The sequence below is a fragment of the Carettochelys insculpta genome, chromosome 3 (assembly GCF_033958435.1).
Source record: "Carettochelys insculpta isolate YL-2023 chromosome 3, ASM3395843v1, whole genome shotgun sequence".
NCBI classification, from domain to species: domain Eukaryota; kingdom Metazoa; phylum Chordata; order Testudines; family Carettochelyidae; genus Carettochelys; species Carettochelys insculpta.
The window spans coordinates 200413809-200429315 of NC_134139.1; the positions used below are offsets into that span (position 1 = coordinate 200413809).

Genomic DNA, 15507 nt, shown 5'->3' on the forward strand with positions numbered 1-15507 from the left:
TCCCTAGGAGCTGTGAAAATAAGCTGTGCTGTTACATAGGACACCAGAGTGAATTGGACCTGGAGGTCATGGAAGCTTTCTTTGTTGTGAGTGTGGCACGGTGGGGCACGTTTGGCTGTGTTTTTAAGAGAGTGGGCCCAAATCAAAATCCATATCTAAACTCCTGCAAGGTTCTAGGGTATTCAGCCTGGAGCTAAACCCAGCACAGATCCAAATTTTCCCCAAAGCTTGGGATTAGAAGTCCAGCACTTCTTTTTAACTTAACAGCATATAGTGCTCTCTGTTCAGCTTAGTCCAGGGCCCTCCCTCACTATTCACAAGTGGGATTTCTGGGGACATGGACCCTCCCCAGGCTCCAGAATACTTGAGGCAAAATGAGAACTCCTAGCAGCGGGTCCAATGGAAAATGAACAAAAGGAGAAATGTCAAGCACTTGCAAGTGAAAGAATAAGAATTCGTAATAGCAGCAGCAGCACAGGAGTTGCCAGACTGGATCTAATATGAATAACAACTAGTCCAGCATCCTGCCTCTGGCAGCAGCCAGCATCAGCCACACCAGAGGAAGGTGTGAGATCCCTGGACTAGGCACAGGCATAACAACCTGCCTCCAGTTCCTACCTCAGTGACAGAAGAGGGAGGTCGCTGCCACAGCCAGCCACCAGCAAGGAAACATTGTAGCTGGGGGGAGATCCCACCACAGACACTTCTTGGATAACATGCCCACCTGGACGAGCTGGTCTGGGATCCCTTTGGAAAACTGAAGGGGAAATTCTGTTATTTGTTACAGATAGTCAATGGCTTTTCATTTCAAAATTGTTTCCCTTTCACAGTTGGGAACAAACCCACCTGTTGATGTTTTTTCACAATTTTTCATCAGCATTTTCAAGGAGCTCAAATGTTAAACCAGCATTGTTGGTACAAGAGAACTTCTGAGTTACGCACACCTTGGGAAGGGAAGCAACTCATAACTGTGACATGTTTAATGTTAGTCTGTACTGGAACTGAAATTGATCTAAAGAAGTGGGTCTGTCCCATGAAAGCTCATCACCAAATAAATCATTTTGTTAGTCTTTAAAGTGCAATATTTCTGCTGCTTTGTTTTGTTGGAGAACAGACTAACACAGCTACCTCTCTGTTAGTTTGGAAAAAATGTGAGGGTTGTTCTTTCATAAGCTGACAATTGAACTTGGTTTTAACACAGCTTGGACACTTTACTATTGAGAAAAAAAATCCTGCTTCCCCTTTATTCAATTAATAGTTTATATTTAACAAAACACTGTACTGTATTTAACTTTGTCTGTTTCTGCTGCTTGACTGTGTGCGTCTGGTTCCAAATGAATTGTGTGGTTGACTGGTCAGTTTGTAACTCTGAGTTTCTACTGTACAGTAAACCCTCAACATACATGGCTTCAAATTGCATGGAATTTGCTTTAATGCGAGTTAAGCACAACTTGATGCTGTTCTGAAGCCCCTTGTCCCTGCCTTCTGATAGCCATGCTGCTGGGGGAAGGCTTTTAGCTTGCCTAGCTCCCTGCAGCTGTGGGCAGCTAGGTGAGCTAAAAGCCTTCCCCCTGCCTTCCCCCAGCCGCTTGTGGAAGGCAGGGAGAAGCAGCCAGGAAACTGACCAGCCCTAGTAGACAGCTCATTCCTGGGTCCACAAGCAGAGGGGAGCTGGGAACCAAGCAGCAGCCTGGTTCCCATCTCCACTATGATTTGATTGAAAGTTCGTCTTAAGCAGGAGTTGCAGGAACACAACCCCCATGTAACTTAAGGGTTTACTCTATGTCTTCAGTGAAAACGAAATGCATTTAAACTGATGGCTTTTCAAGAAACTGTTTTCAGAAAAATTAAGCTGTTCGTTCATTCATTCGTTTGTTAGGAAGGAAGAAAGGAAGGAAGGACGAAAGGAAGGAAGGATTTGCTCTCAAAGCCAGTTCTATTATTGATATTTGGTAGGAAAGGCAAGTGCCTAGAACAACATCAACCAAGTTAAAGGACTCAGTTACCATCTACATTCCTGTCTGAGATGAGAATTTCATCAAAGTAAAACCAGGTAGATGTCTCCTCGTCTCTCTCAGGGATCAGAATGTCGATCTGATGCACAAACACTGATGAGTTGGCTTCAAGGTCCCAGAAGGATTCAGAGCCATTCACACAGCTCCTCCAGAGGTCAGCACATGTGAACTTCCAGCTGAAAGGCATTCAGAGCACATTTGGCTTATTGCCAGCTTATGGGATAGGTGAGCTAGACAGCTGCTTTACTCTAGCACCCAAGTGGGAGCTCATGTGATAGCCACCATCTTGGCTGACACACTCAAAAGTAGACCAGAGACCTCCAGAGCTATAAGCATATTGTGCTAATGCATGCATTAAGGTGTCATGGCTTGCCCAGGCAGGGTTGCAACAGGCTCGTCTTCACTGAGGATCAACATTGAGCAAGACCTGTTACAGACACTCACCAGTGAGTAACCCAAGGACAGCGTCACCTCATGTTCAAACTGTTTTCAACCATACTAGAAAAATCCTGGTCTATTTGACATGCAGGAGGAAGATCCTAAGCTCCTTCCACCAGCCCAGAGCACCTGAGTGTTAGAATTCCAAGCCTTTGTAACCCAGAGAGCTGCATTATCTCCCTGCCAGTTTCTCAAGGGCTGTACCTGGTAAATTACATTTTTCCAAAAAGATATGTAACACTACATGCAGTTTGCTCACACCTCTCTGCCTCAAGAAACGCAAGTTGCTTAACTTGATTAAAAGCATGCATTAATCATCTTTTTTTATTCTCCTGCAGATACGCAGTGGCCTACAGCTGCATTTCATAACAAATTTATCTACACTTGTCATGCTTCATGTCACTCTCCCTTGCCTTAAAACTTCACACCAGCTGTTGCAATCCCCACGACCACCTTGGAAGCACTGTTGCCACCAAGCAATGGATCCTGAGGGGTTGAGGGTGTATAGCAGATGTCAAATGCCCTTGACACATGACACACATATCTTCACCTACGGCCAGTCCTCCCAGCTGGCACAAAAAGGGAAATCTGGATAAGTATCTTGTCTCTACTAAACAGAAAGAGGACACTTCATGCTAACAGCCAGGTTCAACTTTTTACCATTATAAAAGCAAACAAACACAACAAACTGTATTGTACCAAACTAGATCACTTGTCCAATTTGCACACAAAATAAGGCCAGTGCAATGATGTAAGACTTCACCAGGTTGAGCACTGTGTCCAAGAAAGATCTTTGCTGAGTTCCTAAAGAGGGCTTTGTTTGCCCCAACATAAAGATGTGCCCCTGAAGAGCACATGCTTGGCCTGATACAGAATATAGTTTATGCTAAGAAAGGACACTTTCTTATAATCAGCCAGTGCCAAGGCAGATTACACACCACCACCCCCTAGGCTGGCTATACCCAAAGTGCCCAGCCCCGTAAAACTCAGCATTAACTTATGCATTGACCCCAACAACCCTGTCTTCAAGGACGGAGCAGTGGGTTAGAGGTGACCAGTGGCAACATTCATTCTAAATACTATGTTGAACTCACAAATGCCCAAAAGTATGGAGAGAAATAGCTTAATAAGCCTCAAAAATAATCAGGTATAGCTAAGACTGGCACATGCAGGTCCATTTGTGAGGGTAAAATTACAAGGGTGATCATGCCCTGTGCTGCCAGGAATAAGCTAGCTAATAGATGGGAGTCGGGAAGAAATACCTGGAGTTTCCAACTATTTCCAAGCTCAAGTGTTGTGCAACCGATTCTGAGTCTTTTCTGTTGAAAAGTAATTAAGCAGCTGTCAATGCACCCGGGGGTGTTTACACTGCAGCTAAACACCAGCACAAGGGCACCATTTTGGGAAGGTCTGGGGGTACTTTAGCCACACGTACCAAAAAGCTGCTTGCTCTCCTTTCCTGTCCCCTCATGCTCAGGGAGCAAGGGGGGAGCACACAGCTCACAGACGTTCCTCTCACTCCCCGCTGGTGACAGAGGCAGCAGAGGACTCAGGATGCATCTTTTCCCCTCACTTGTTGATTGTGAGGGGGAGGGAAGAAGAGCAAGCAGCATTCGAATAGACACGGACATAGGCCCCCTTCCCCATCCCGCGCCATTGCACCTGGAGCTGGCCTGTGACTTAGGCTCATGGGACTGAGACCTGGCTGTGTAATTGCAGTGTAAGCATGCAGGGTTAGACCCAGGACCCTCCCTCCTTGCAGGGTCCCAGGGTCCCGGCTCCAGCCCAAACACACAATCAAACAGCCCTGCAAGCCCAAATCCGCTATGTGGGCCAATTCTGACCCAGTGCAGACACACCCTGAGAGGACTTTTGGTAGGATTAATATTATGATTACCCCATCCGTGTGTAATGTACTGGTTTAGCAGCTTGTGACTGGGCATTCTCTAGTGGCAGCCCCCCCAAGGAAGAGAAAAGCTTTTCTCCTTCACATGGCTGTTCTCTAACACACATCCTTGGCTTTGGAGGGAACAGCGCTGAGTTCTCTTGCCAGCACTCAGCGTGTGTGGGTTTACTGATGAACACAAGAGGCCAGGTCCTCACCGGACGTAAATATGCAGAGCTCTATTGACTTCAGTGGGGCTAGGAAGTTAAAGGTTCTGTGAAGTCCAGTTCAGTTAAGGGTTCCACCCCTTATGCTGGTACATCTACAGCACCAAGGTCCATTCTCTCAGTGTAGAGAGAGCTATTTGCCGAAGCTGTGCCACACATATCTATATACTGTATACCTTTCAGGGCTGGACTCATTCAAACTCCACAGGCAGGTAAGATTCTTCTTCACTGTTTTTAGAAAGGTGTTGATATAGGACACAGAAACATAAAGGGTATTACTCACATGCCCTTTATATGCAAAGCACACCTGAGAAAGGGAAAGGAAAACAATGCATTACTGCCAAAGAAGGTTTGTATTGTGATCCAAAACCAGGCTATCCTGACAGGGACTGGCTGTAATTGCTTGCTGATGTCTGTTTCTTGACTTGAAATGAGCTGCTTCTCTCAGTCCAATTTCTCAAGAATGGAAGTTTACACTGCAAAGCCCGCCATCTTACTCATAGTAATTGGCACAGTGTCGGCATCACAAGCAAAAAAACAGGCAGTGAGAATACTTTGTCCCTCTCCACTCCACAGAGTCAGTGATAAAAAGCAATACACATACCTAGTTCTTATATAACACTCTATTCAAGAGAGTAGCACAATTATCCCCATTTTACAGATAGGCAAACTGAGGCACAGAAGTGACTTGACCAAGGTCCTCCAGCAGGCTAGTGGGAGGCTTGACTTCTGAGTCTCAGGCCATAGATCTAGCTAATGGTCCACAGAACCTAATTTCATACTGGACTTGAAATCAAATCACATTAATTCTATTCTCAACTCTACCGTTGCCTCATTACATGATTTTGTGCAAGTCACTCAATCTTTTTTACCCTAAATTGTATATTGAGAATAATGCTCACTTATCTATATAACATACTGTGACTTCAATGGATGCAAACCACTACAAGTGTTAGGCATTAAATTTGTAGAGGCAGTCCCTCTAGCCAAGTTTGCAGCACAGTAATGAAGTATCGTGGAGTAACTTGGACTGGCCTTGGCCATGGCACATTCTATGGTTATCTCTGGAACACATCAGTTTCTCTCTTATAATAAGCAATAGAATTACTTTTTGCATAAATACGGTTTGCTTCATCATGGCCCATGAACACACACCTAGGATACAATCTTGCATGGGTTTAGGGAAAAGGGTAGATGCCTCGACTTCCTCATACGTCTTGTCCTGCTCTAATTGTATTATGTTGTTTGACTCTGCACTTTCCTCCATGCATTGCCCGACTCAGAGAGACAACTTACATGTGTGTACTCAGTGAGGTCATATCTTGGCAAGGTTGACAGAGGCATTTTTACAAGGTGTTTTGGCTGGTAAATACTGAACCTTCCACAAAAAGGTTCTGTCCAGCTGGCAACATATCCCTCAATGGCAGAGACTTCTTGGCCTAACAATGGTAAAAATGAAAGCGGTAAGAGGCTTGAAAAGGGGTTCAAAAAGCCATGGGGGGCTGGGTACCCCAAGACCAGTGAATGCAATTTTGTTCCTAAATTTGGCTAAGCAAATAAATGATGCACACTTGCAAACAGGCATTTGCCCCCTCGAGTACCCAATGAAGCACAGCAAATTGGGGCACACACCTTAGATACACAAGGATAACATCCATCATGATTAAATGAAGCAGGGATCTTGGCAACTAAAAGCATGACTCCCTGCAGCTTGCTCTAAAGATCCAAGAGTTGTAGGTAAGAGGTCCACCAGTGGATTAGGCACAGAGAACCACATGTCACATGCACGCACCTTGACAAGTGCATCAAGCACATTGTGATATTTGGTGCTCTATATTTATCTGAATTATGAACTCAACTGAGAAAAGTGAGTGAAAGTATCACAATAACCTGAAAATATTGATGGGGAATGGTGCAGAAGGGAGACAGACTATACAAGACTTGCTTAGTCTATACAAGAACTATGATCTATGTATCTCAAGGACTTCTTCAGATTATGCCTGATAAACAAGAGAAACATGAGACCAGAACTTGACAGACCAAAGCTGGTATTTTGGAATTTAGGTCTAATTGGTGGACAAAACAAAGAGGTGAGTGGCTATTCCACACACTACTCCCCTTTTAGGATCCTCAAAAATTTGGAAGAGGGGGAATGATGGACGTCAAGGCTGAGTGATTGGAAGAAAAGAAAAAGGGTAGAAGTTAACTTTACCATCATGGTTTCCCCTGCTTGTCTCCTGGTATCCCAAGATCCACTGTGACTCTATTGTACCATCTTTGTCCTAATCTGAGGAATTTTCTTACTAGACTATGACCAGGTCAGGGACCCAATGACATCACTACACCCACCAACTTTGGCAAAAATGCCAAATATCACCTGGAGTGTGAGAGACTGCCCCCACCCCCACCTCCCTTGCATCCTTTTCTTTCCCCACCTTACCCACTCTTTCCATTTGCTTCTGCTTAATAACAGCCTTGCTTAGCCAGCCAGAACTGCGAGCCTGTGACCAGAGAGGCTGTTAAAAGCAATGCCTGAAGCAGCCCAAAGCTAGTGTAAGTTTGCCATATCTTGCAGTGGCTGATAAAACTGTGATGGCTGATGTTTCTCCAGCAGTGAGGTTTCAAGTAAGTCAACACCAGTGACAGCAGCAGTGTTTTCTATCTTTGCTGTTTTTTTTCTTCTCTGTCTGTGTGTATGGCTTGAGTTGCCTTCCAGGGAATGGGATCAAAATAGAACAAGAGTAGCTCCATCCCATTTAACCTCATTTCTTTTCCTTAAAAGCACAGTTGTTGCCCTCTGAAATACCACCTAAGAGACTCTCAAAAGGAATTTCTTCTTTTAAACCTTTTCTCCAGCTGACAGGGAAAAGAAGGGATATTGTTAAAATGAAAGCCTTACTTAGTGCTTCACATTTCAAATGCTGTAGTGGTTTTCTTCCTTTCTGTATCTTTAAAAAGGGTTAAAACAATGGCGTGTCTGTCATGGTATAATGCCAGGTGATGTCTCCGCATGCCAAATCTCATTAAAAACTATTTCCTACTAGACAGTGGCAGAGTCATGTTAACACCTTAATCCTTTGGGCTCATTTATTCTATCTAAATTAATATAACAAGTATCTCAGACTTGTACACTAAGGTCAGAAGGGACCATCATGATTATAGAATCAGAGAAGATTAGGGTTAGAAGAGACTTCAGAAGGTCATCTAATCCATCCCTCTTCTCCAAGTAGGACCAAATCCAAGTAAATCATCCCAGCCAGGAATTTGTGAAGCTTGGTCTTAAACACCTCTAAGGATGGAGATGCCATCACCTTCCTAGGTAACCCATTTCAGTGCTTCTCCACGCTCCTGGTGAAATAGGTTTTTTTTTCCTAATATCTAACCTAGGCCTCTCCCACTGCAACTTGAGACAATTGCTCCTAGTACTGTCATCACAGCCTTGCTCCATCCTCTTTGGAATCCTGCTTCAGGTGGCTGAAGGCTGCTATCAAATCATCCCTCCTCACTCCTCATTCTTCTCTTCTGTAGCTTAAATAAACCCATATCCCTCAGCTTCTCCTCACAAGTCACATGGCCCAGCCAGCTAGTCATTTTTGTTGCCATTTGCTGGAATCTCTCCCATGTGTCCACATCCTTTCTCTAATGGGTGGCCCAAAACTGGAGACAAAACTCCATGTGTGGCCTCAACACTGCCCAAAAGAATGATTACCTAGTATGACCTCCTGCACACTGCAGACCACAGAACCTTGCCCACCCACTTCTGCAATAGTCCCCTAAGCTGCGGCTGAGTTACAGAAGTCCACAAATCATAGTTTAAAGAATTCACATTTCAAAAAAAGCACCATTTGCACTAGTTTAAACCTGCAAGAGACCCAGGTGTGCAAAGGAAGGCAAAAACTCCCCAGAGTCTCTGCCAGTCTGACCCAAGGGGAAATTCCTTCTCAGTCCCAGAACCCTGAGCTTGTGAGAAAGAGGCACCAGCCAGACACCTGGAAAGGAATTCTCTGTAGTAAATCAGAGCCCTCCCCACCTAGGCTATGTCTACATGTGAAGCCTACATCGAAGTAGCCTATTTCGATGTGGCAACATCGAAGTAGCCTATTTCGATGAATAACGTCTACATGTTCTCCAGGGCTGGCAACGTCGATGTTCAACATCGACGTTGCGCAGCACCACATCGAAATAGGCGCTGCAAGGGAACGTCTACACGCCAAAGTAGCACACATCGAAATAAGGGTGCCAGGCACAGCTGCAGACAGGGTCACAGGGTGGACTCAACAGCAAGCTGCTCCCTTAAAGGGCCCCTCCCAGACACAGTTGCACTAAACAGCACAAGATCCACAGAGCCGACAACTGGTTGCAGACCCTGTGCATGCAGCATGGATCCCGAGCTGCAGCAGCAGCAGCCAGAAGCCCTGGGCTAAGGGCTGCTGCACACGGTGACCATAGAGCCCCGCAGGGGCTGGAGAGAGAGCGTCTCTCAACCCCTCAGCTGATGGCTGCCATGGCGGACCCCGCTATTTCGAAGTTGCGGGATGCGCAACGACTACATGGTCCCTACTTCGACGTTGAACATCGAAGTAGGGCGCTATTCCCATCTCCTCATGGGGTTAGCAGCTTCGACGTCTCGCCGCCTAACGTCGATGTTAACATCGAAATAGCGCCCAACACGTGTAGCCGTGACGGGCGCTATTTCGAAGTTAGTGCCACTACTTCGAAGTAGCGTGCACGTGTAGACATGGCTCTAGTGTCCTGATTACATTAGACATATGCATGTGTACATACCTACCTCTGAAAATATGGCGCTAGATAAACTTACATGGCTGCAGAACCTAAATAATACAGAACTCTATGTCCCTATAGTAAACTATCACTGTATATCCTGATATTGTAAACATATAACTTGGTTTGATATTGTAGACCACTTATGTTTGCGTAATAAAACAGACTGGAAGGGAAAGGAGGAATTAGTAATTAACTTATTAGTAATATTGATTTTAATATCAATTCAATATTCATTGCTCCCTAAACTCCCTCACTGTAAATAACACACATTAATGATAAACCAGGAGAAAAATATGTAAACCCACTAACAGAAACCCCCAATCCACACAAAGATCTTGTTCAGTACATAAGACAAAAATCTGCTATTTCAGAGTCACTAAATTTTTTTTAAAAATGCATTACCTTGCTCAAATCCATTCCGGAGAAGGAATTTAGCAGATAATGGCTCCATTTCACATTTCACTGAAAGAAGCTCCTCTATTACTGTTTGGACCTATGAAAATAATATTCATAATGCGATCATTATTGGTTAATTGTGCAGCAGAAAAGGCTGAGATGTTCATAAAGTGGTCACCCTATTTAGGTACATTAGCCAGTGATGGAAGCAGTATTTATCTACTCCACAGCCAAGAAGTAAAAGTGAAAGATCTATCTTCTTTTGTAGAACATTAGAGTTACTGTATTTGACCATTCAAAGAGGACACCCCTGACAGGGAGTGTATCTGTATCAGTATTTACCAACTAGCCTTGTGTTAATGTGTTATAGTATATAGAGTACATTAATAACAAGTGAGGTAGATACTGATACAGATACACTCTTTCCTGGGTGCCCTCTTTTTTTGAAAGTTCAAATAGGGTAACCCTAACATGGGCTGGAATGGACAAAAAGACAGTACTTCCCATTGTTCTCGGGGATGGAGGGAACTATTAAACATCCACAGGTTCTGTGAGCCAAAAACAGATTCAGTCTGCATAGGGATGGAAGAACCAGCTTAGATATTTAAGAACCATCCACTTTGGACCAAAACTGAAACCAAAGCTGGCTGTTTGAAACACCTCTCAAAACTTTAAAAAGTCCCATGATGTTCTATTTTCAATGCATCACTCCACTTTCCTTTGCCACTAGGATCAGAAGCAGAAGTGATGAATACCATGAAAAAAGCTATCCTCAAAGGGTTTCTTGGCTGCCCAGAAGAGAAAAATCAAACAAAACAAGAAATAGCCTAGGAAAGACAGTTCCCATGAGACATTCAGCCAAGCCAGGAAGGTACATATATATAATACATATAAGAAGACATAATGGCTACATCTACACTCAGGCAAAACTTCGAAATGGCCATGCTAATGGCCAAATTGGGGAATACTAATGAGGTGCTGAAATGAATATTCAGAGCCTCATTAGCATGTCAGCTATGGCACTTCAAAAGCAGCCCATTTCACTCACGCATGGCTTGTCTCCACAGGCATCCTTTTCAAAAGGACCCTGCAAACGTCAAAATCCCCTTATACCTATCAGCAGATTTCAATGTTTGCAAGGTCCTTCCGAAAAGGACTCCTGTGTAGACGAGCCACACAGGAGCAAAACGCAGCACTTTTGAATTGCCGCAGCTGGCAGCATGAGGCTCTGAATGTGCATTTCTGTGCTTCATTAGTATTCTCTGATTTGGCCATTAGCATGGTCATTTTGAAGTTTTGCCCAACTGTAGACATGGCCAACAAGAAACAAGAGGTTGGACTTTAAAACCAAACAAATTCACATTAAAATAAAGGCAGATTTTATTTTAAAAAGTAATCAGGGGTGGTTAACAACTAGAAGAAACTACCAAGAGGCACAGCCCCAAGAAACAGAAGTTTCTTCATCTCTTGATGCCTTTGAATTAAGAGCTGTTAAGTAATTAAAAATATGAATCATGATTAAGCATGAAACTTAAAAAATTGTTATTAATCACAATTTTAATTGCATTGTTAAACCAGAATAAAATGCCACTTACTTAAATACTTTTGGATGTATTCTATATTTTCAAATAGAAGCTCTGAGCTAGGGGGCTTCAGCCCCTCTGCCCTGCTGCCTCTAGAGCTCTGGAATGGGGCTTCAGTTCCCATCCCCCACCCCCTGTGCACGCACTCACACACCTCTAATGCCTCCCCCCAGCTATTATTAAAAAATATTTTTTAAAAATTATGAAAAAAGTAATGCTTTCATTTTGCTTTCAGTTAATAGCATGCATTAACTGTTGTTCATTGGCCACCTACTTCAGATCAAACCCAGACGTCTCTGTGGAAATACATGTTGGTCAAACACAAGTAATGGATCTCAATACAGATCATACCAGGGGATGGAAGTCTCCAGTCCATGTTACACAGGTCAGACCATGTGTGCTGGAACTAGAGGTGCTGGGGATGTTTTTACATCCTCTGGCTTGAAGCGGTTTCCATTATGCACTAGGTTTATAGTTTGATTCAATGGTTCTCAGCTCGCTTCTATACAAAGTGGTCCAGCTCGGCTGGTTCAGACTACATCGAATGGTCCCTTCTGGCCTTAGAATCTATGAACGCTTTTTGCAGTGTTGTTGGAGCCCTGCTGGTTGCTGGACATGAGTGATATAAGGCAGGTGAGGTAATGTCTTTTACTGGGCCAACGTCTGTTGGTGGAAAGGACAAGCTTTCAAACCTCCCAGGAAAGTACGAGAGCACTTAAGGGATAGGGTTTGTGTATAAGAGCCCTCCTACAGCATATGCAGGGCTGGCAACACACTTCTCCAGGCCCTGGATAATCTTGGGGGCTGGGGCTCAGCTCTGGTGCCCCTGGAAGGGGCAGAGCCTTGAACAGAAAGGGTCAGGCTAGGTCTAGCCTCCTCCAGTCAGCCCTCAGTGACACCCAGACCATGCCATGTGAGGCTCTGGGAATGACTGAAACGTCATGGGGCTCTGGCCACTGCTGCTGTCGTGGTAGCAGTGACAGTGGTGGTGGCGGCCCAGAGACCCAGGCCCTAGAGCATCTACCCCTTTTGTCCCCTGCTTCTGGTAATCCTGAACATGTGCAAACCACTTACGCTTACAATCGGTCTGCTACTTTATAGTTTGCTCATCTTGCTTACTTCCTCCAGACCTGAGGAAGAACAATGTGAAACTCCAAGCTTGGCCCATCCAGGAACAGAACCTGATCCAGTAGATGTTACCTCACCTACTTTGTCTATCAATGAGCACAAGAGAAAGCAATGGCCTCAAAGAACCCAATTCTGAACCCTTGTTCTAGGGATGGGAGGTCCCTATTGGTGTATGCTCTTGGGTGACAAAAGAACCTATCCTCAGGCCTCCAAGTCCCTCTTCTGATTATCATGTACCTGTGCACTGCTTGTGTTTTGTTTTGAATGCACGTGGAACCAGATCCGAGGTTTCTAGATTCTAGGAGTTGATTCACCAATATCCTCTTGAAAAGCATTCCCAATAACTGTAAATGTCCCTGGGATTACAGCAAAAGCTCTCCATCTCCAGGCCAGATCCTTCGCTTGCATATGTCATCACGCCACCATTGATTTTACTGGTGCTATGACATTTTACACCAGGTGAGGTTCTGCTCCCTGGAGACAAACTATGCTCACCTGATCAGCTGTGGCATTTGTGGCCATCATGTTGCTGGACACATTGTCCCAGGAAATACGGAACTGCCCTGTACCAGACACAGTCAGCATCTGACAGGCAGGAAAAACGGAAACAAACAATGTGAGCTACATTCAACTCACAACAGTGTTAGATGATCTTAATTAATCTTAACAGTGTCAGATGATCTTCATTGGTTAATTGGATCCTCACATCAGCAGTATTCTGCCCTTCTGAGCTCTTTGAGACAACAGCGAGTGTCTCTTTAACTACCTATTGCTCTGTGTGATCTGTTGCAGTTCACACTGAAAGCCTTGGTTCTGAGATTATAGGGGGAGAGAGGTTAAGGGACCCGCCCAATGTCAGAGTGGCAGACCTAGAACCAGAACTTCAGGCTCCTAATGTCCAGTGTTGAGTTTTTGACAATAGAATAAGAGTTTTTTCTAGCTACTGAGTAACTCCTTTTCCAATTACAAGTCTCCTTTTATTAGCTGATTATTAATATCAATTGATTCAGTTCCTAAGGTGACACCCGTCACAGCCATGCATCTGACGAAGTGGGTTTTGCCCATGAAAGCTAATGCTCCAAGCAATCTGTTAGTTTATAAGGTGCCACAGGACTTGTTGTTTTTTCAAACCCGTTTGCTAGGAAAAGAGAAGTGATCCTGCCTTGTGATAGCTAACATAATAAAATTCTAGTCGGCAGGTTGAAGTAAGACTAATCAGCTAACTCCTGTTAGAACTCCAGATTGACTTCACTAGAAATTTACCTCACGTCTGTTAACTTGCATTAATGGACAGGAGGTAAGAACTCACCTTTATTTTTTGCTAGTGAAGACAAGGCCAAAACAATACAGATTTGCTGCAAAACACAAGGAATAAATAGCACTACGAAGCATTCAGGGCACAGGATCATGTGGCCCTAACCTGTATCTCTGGAACTCGATAAGCACGGGCCCGGATTTCGTGCCTTTCTCTGAGGTAGGTATTGACCACTTCTGGGTTTAGCCAGGTGTTATGCAGCTGCACTCCAACTCGCATTCCACGGCTTGGCGCTTTCCCATGATGCAGCACTTCCAGGTAGTACTTTGAGCCACCCATCAGCTCAAATTTTGGGGATTTTGGCTGCCAACTCTTGCTCCAGCTCTTCTCCCAGAGCTCAGACCATTTGGATGCACCCGCAGGAATCGAAGCAACTTTCACCTGTGTTCAAACCAACAAAAGCAAGAAGATAATTACACAGCAGTGTCTGGCTCCAAAATAACACATGAATCAGGCTGCTTTAGCTGGAGAGACTGTATTTTTAAGTGACAAATAGAAAGCAAATCACATTCACAGCTAGGAGCAAATGTCTGCAGCGTTCCTTCCTGTTTTTGTAAGGTAAAGTCCCTGTCTAGTACAGAGTTAGGGCTAGGGCTGTCTATAATATATGGAAGATTGACTTGGTCAGGGTCGATCTTTTAGAGTTTGATTTCATAAGTCAAGTAGACAGGGCAAAATTGATCTCTCTGGGGTCAGCTGTTGTCCCCTGTACTCCTCGCTATCATGAGAAGCAAGGGAGGTCAACAGGAGAGGAGAGTCAGGTAAGCCAATTTCAGATACATCGATTCTAGCTACACAATTGCCACAGCTAGAATTGCATCTATAGAATCAATTTATTCCCCTAGTGTAGATCTGGACCTAGAGCCCTAAGCTGATTACCAAGAGACAGAGACTTCTCATATCTCACCCCAGCCCTAATAACCACTCACCCACTGGGCTTGGATAACTCACTTAGGTTCCTTATCTGTAAAATGGAAGTAGGCATTGTGAGGAACAGCTAGCCTCCATCTGTAAGCTACTTTGAAGGCTAATAGAGCTAGATTTCATGTGAGAGAAACCTTACTGAGCCTTCTTTCACTCCTGTTGAAAATGGACAGCAGCCCAGGTAGAATAATCTAAACCAAATATCTTTCATTCGTTGGGTTTGAAATGGAGCCTTTTTCTTTGGTTCCATGGAATCTGAGGTGACCACGGAGGCCACCTCAGACAAGGTGCTTGTTAGAGGGAGCCCCTTCATGGTGACAACAGGAAAAAGACACTAAAAGGAGCACCAAACCTTAAGATTGCAAGAAGGAACAAGACCACTCAGCAAACTCCCTTTCCCTACATGGGGTATTATAGGCTATGCAGGTAACATAACCTGGGGTTAAGGATGCCATTTTAAGTCCTAATTTTCACTTAAACCATTTAAGCTGAAATGTTCCATACTGGATGTCTGTCTCAGGGTGGCATTTTTTTAAAAAAGTTTCAGTTAAACTTCTTCAGCAATTTAATTATATGATTACTTTCTAAAATTTCCATTTTATCCCTGTCTCATTCAGTGCACAGAATGGGCTGTGCTCTGGGATGTGGCTCTGGGAGGGATGCCCTGTAGTTCGGGGAGGGCTGAAAGACAGCTATCTCCATCCCCATCCTTCTGCCCAAAGCCCTGCCCCTTCCTGTAGCATGGAACATGGCCTCTGACACACATACTTTGCCCAGGGGCCCACAGAGTCTGTCGGCTCCCCTATCAGGG

General features: G+C 44.4%; 1 protein-coding gene across 14 annotated transcripts in view; it reads right to left on the minus strand.

Moving 5' to 3' along the window:
• PKHD1 (PKHD1 ciliary IPT domain containing fibrocystin/polyductin) overlaps positions 1 to 15507 on the minus strand; it is a 455042-nt gene that overhangs the window by 398582 nt on the left and 40953 nt on the right. For all 14 annotated transcript variants that reach the window (XR_012645152.1, XM_074991417.1, XM_074991418.1 and 11 more), the window contains 7 exons: positions 13878 to 14153; positions 12953 to 13042; positions 9753 to 9843; positions 5862 to 6004; positions 4742 to 4872; positions 2007 to 2191; positions 619 to 757 (listed from right to left, as the gene is read on the minus strand). Coding sequence is in view for 13 of the 14 variants with exons in the window: in XM_074991417.1 (XP_074847518.1) it covers positions 619 to 757; positions 2007 to 2191; positions 4742 to 4872; positions 5862 to 6004; positions 9753 to 9843; positions 12953 to 13042; positions 13878 to 14153 (1055 nt within the window). In the remaining variant the exon portion in view is untranslated. The remainder of the gene's footprint in view (positions 1 to 618; positions 758 to 2006; positions 2192 to 4741; positions 4873 to 5861; positions 6005 to 9752; positions 9844 to 12952; positions 13043 to 13877; positions 14154 to 15507) is intronic.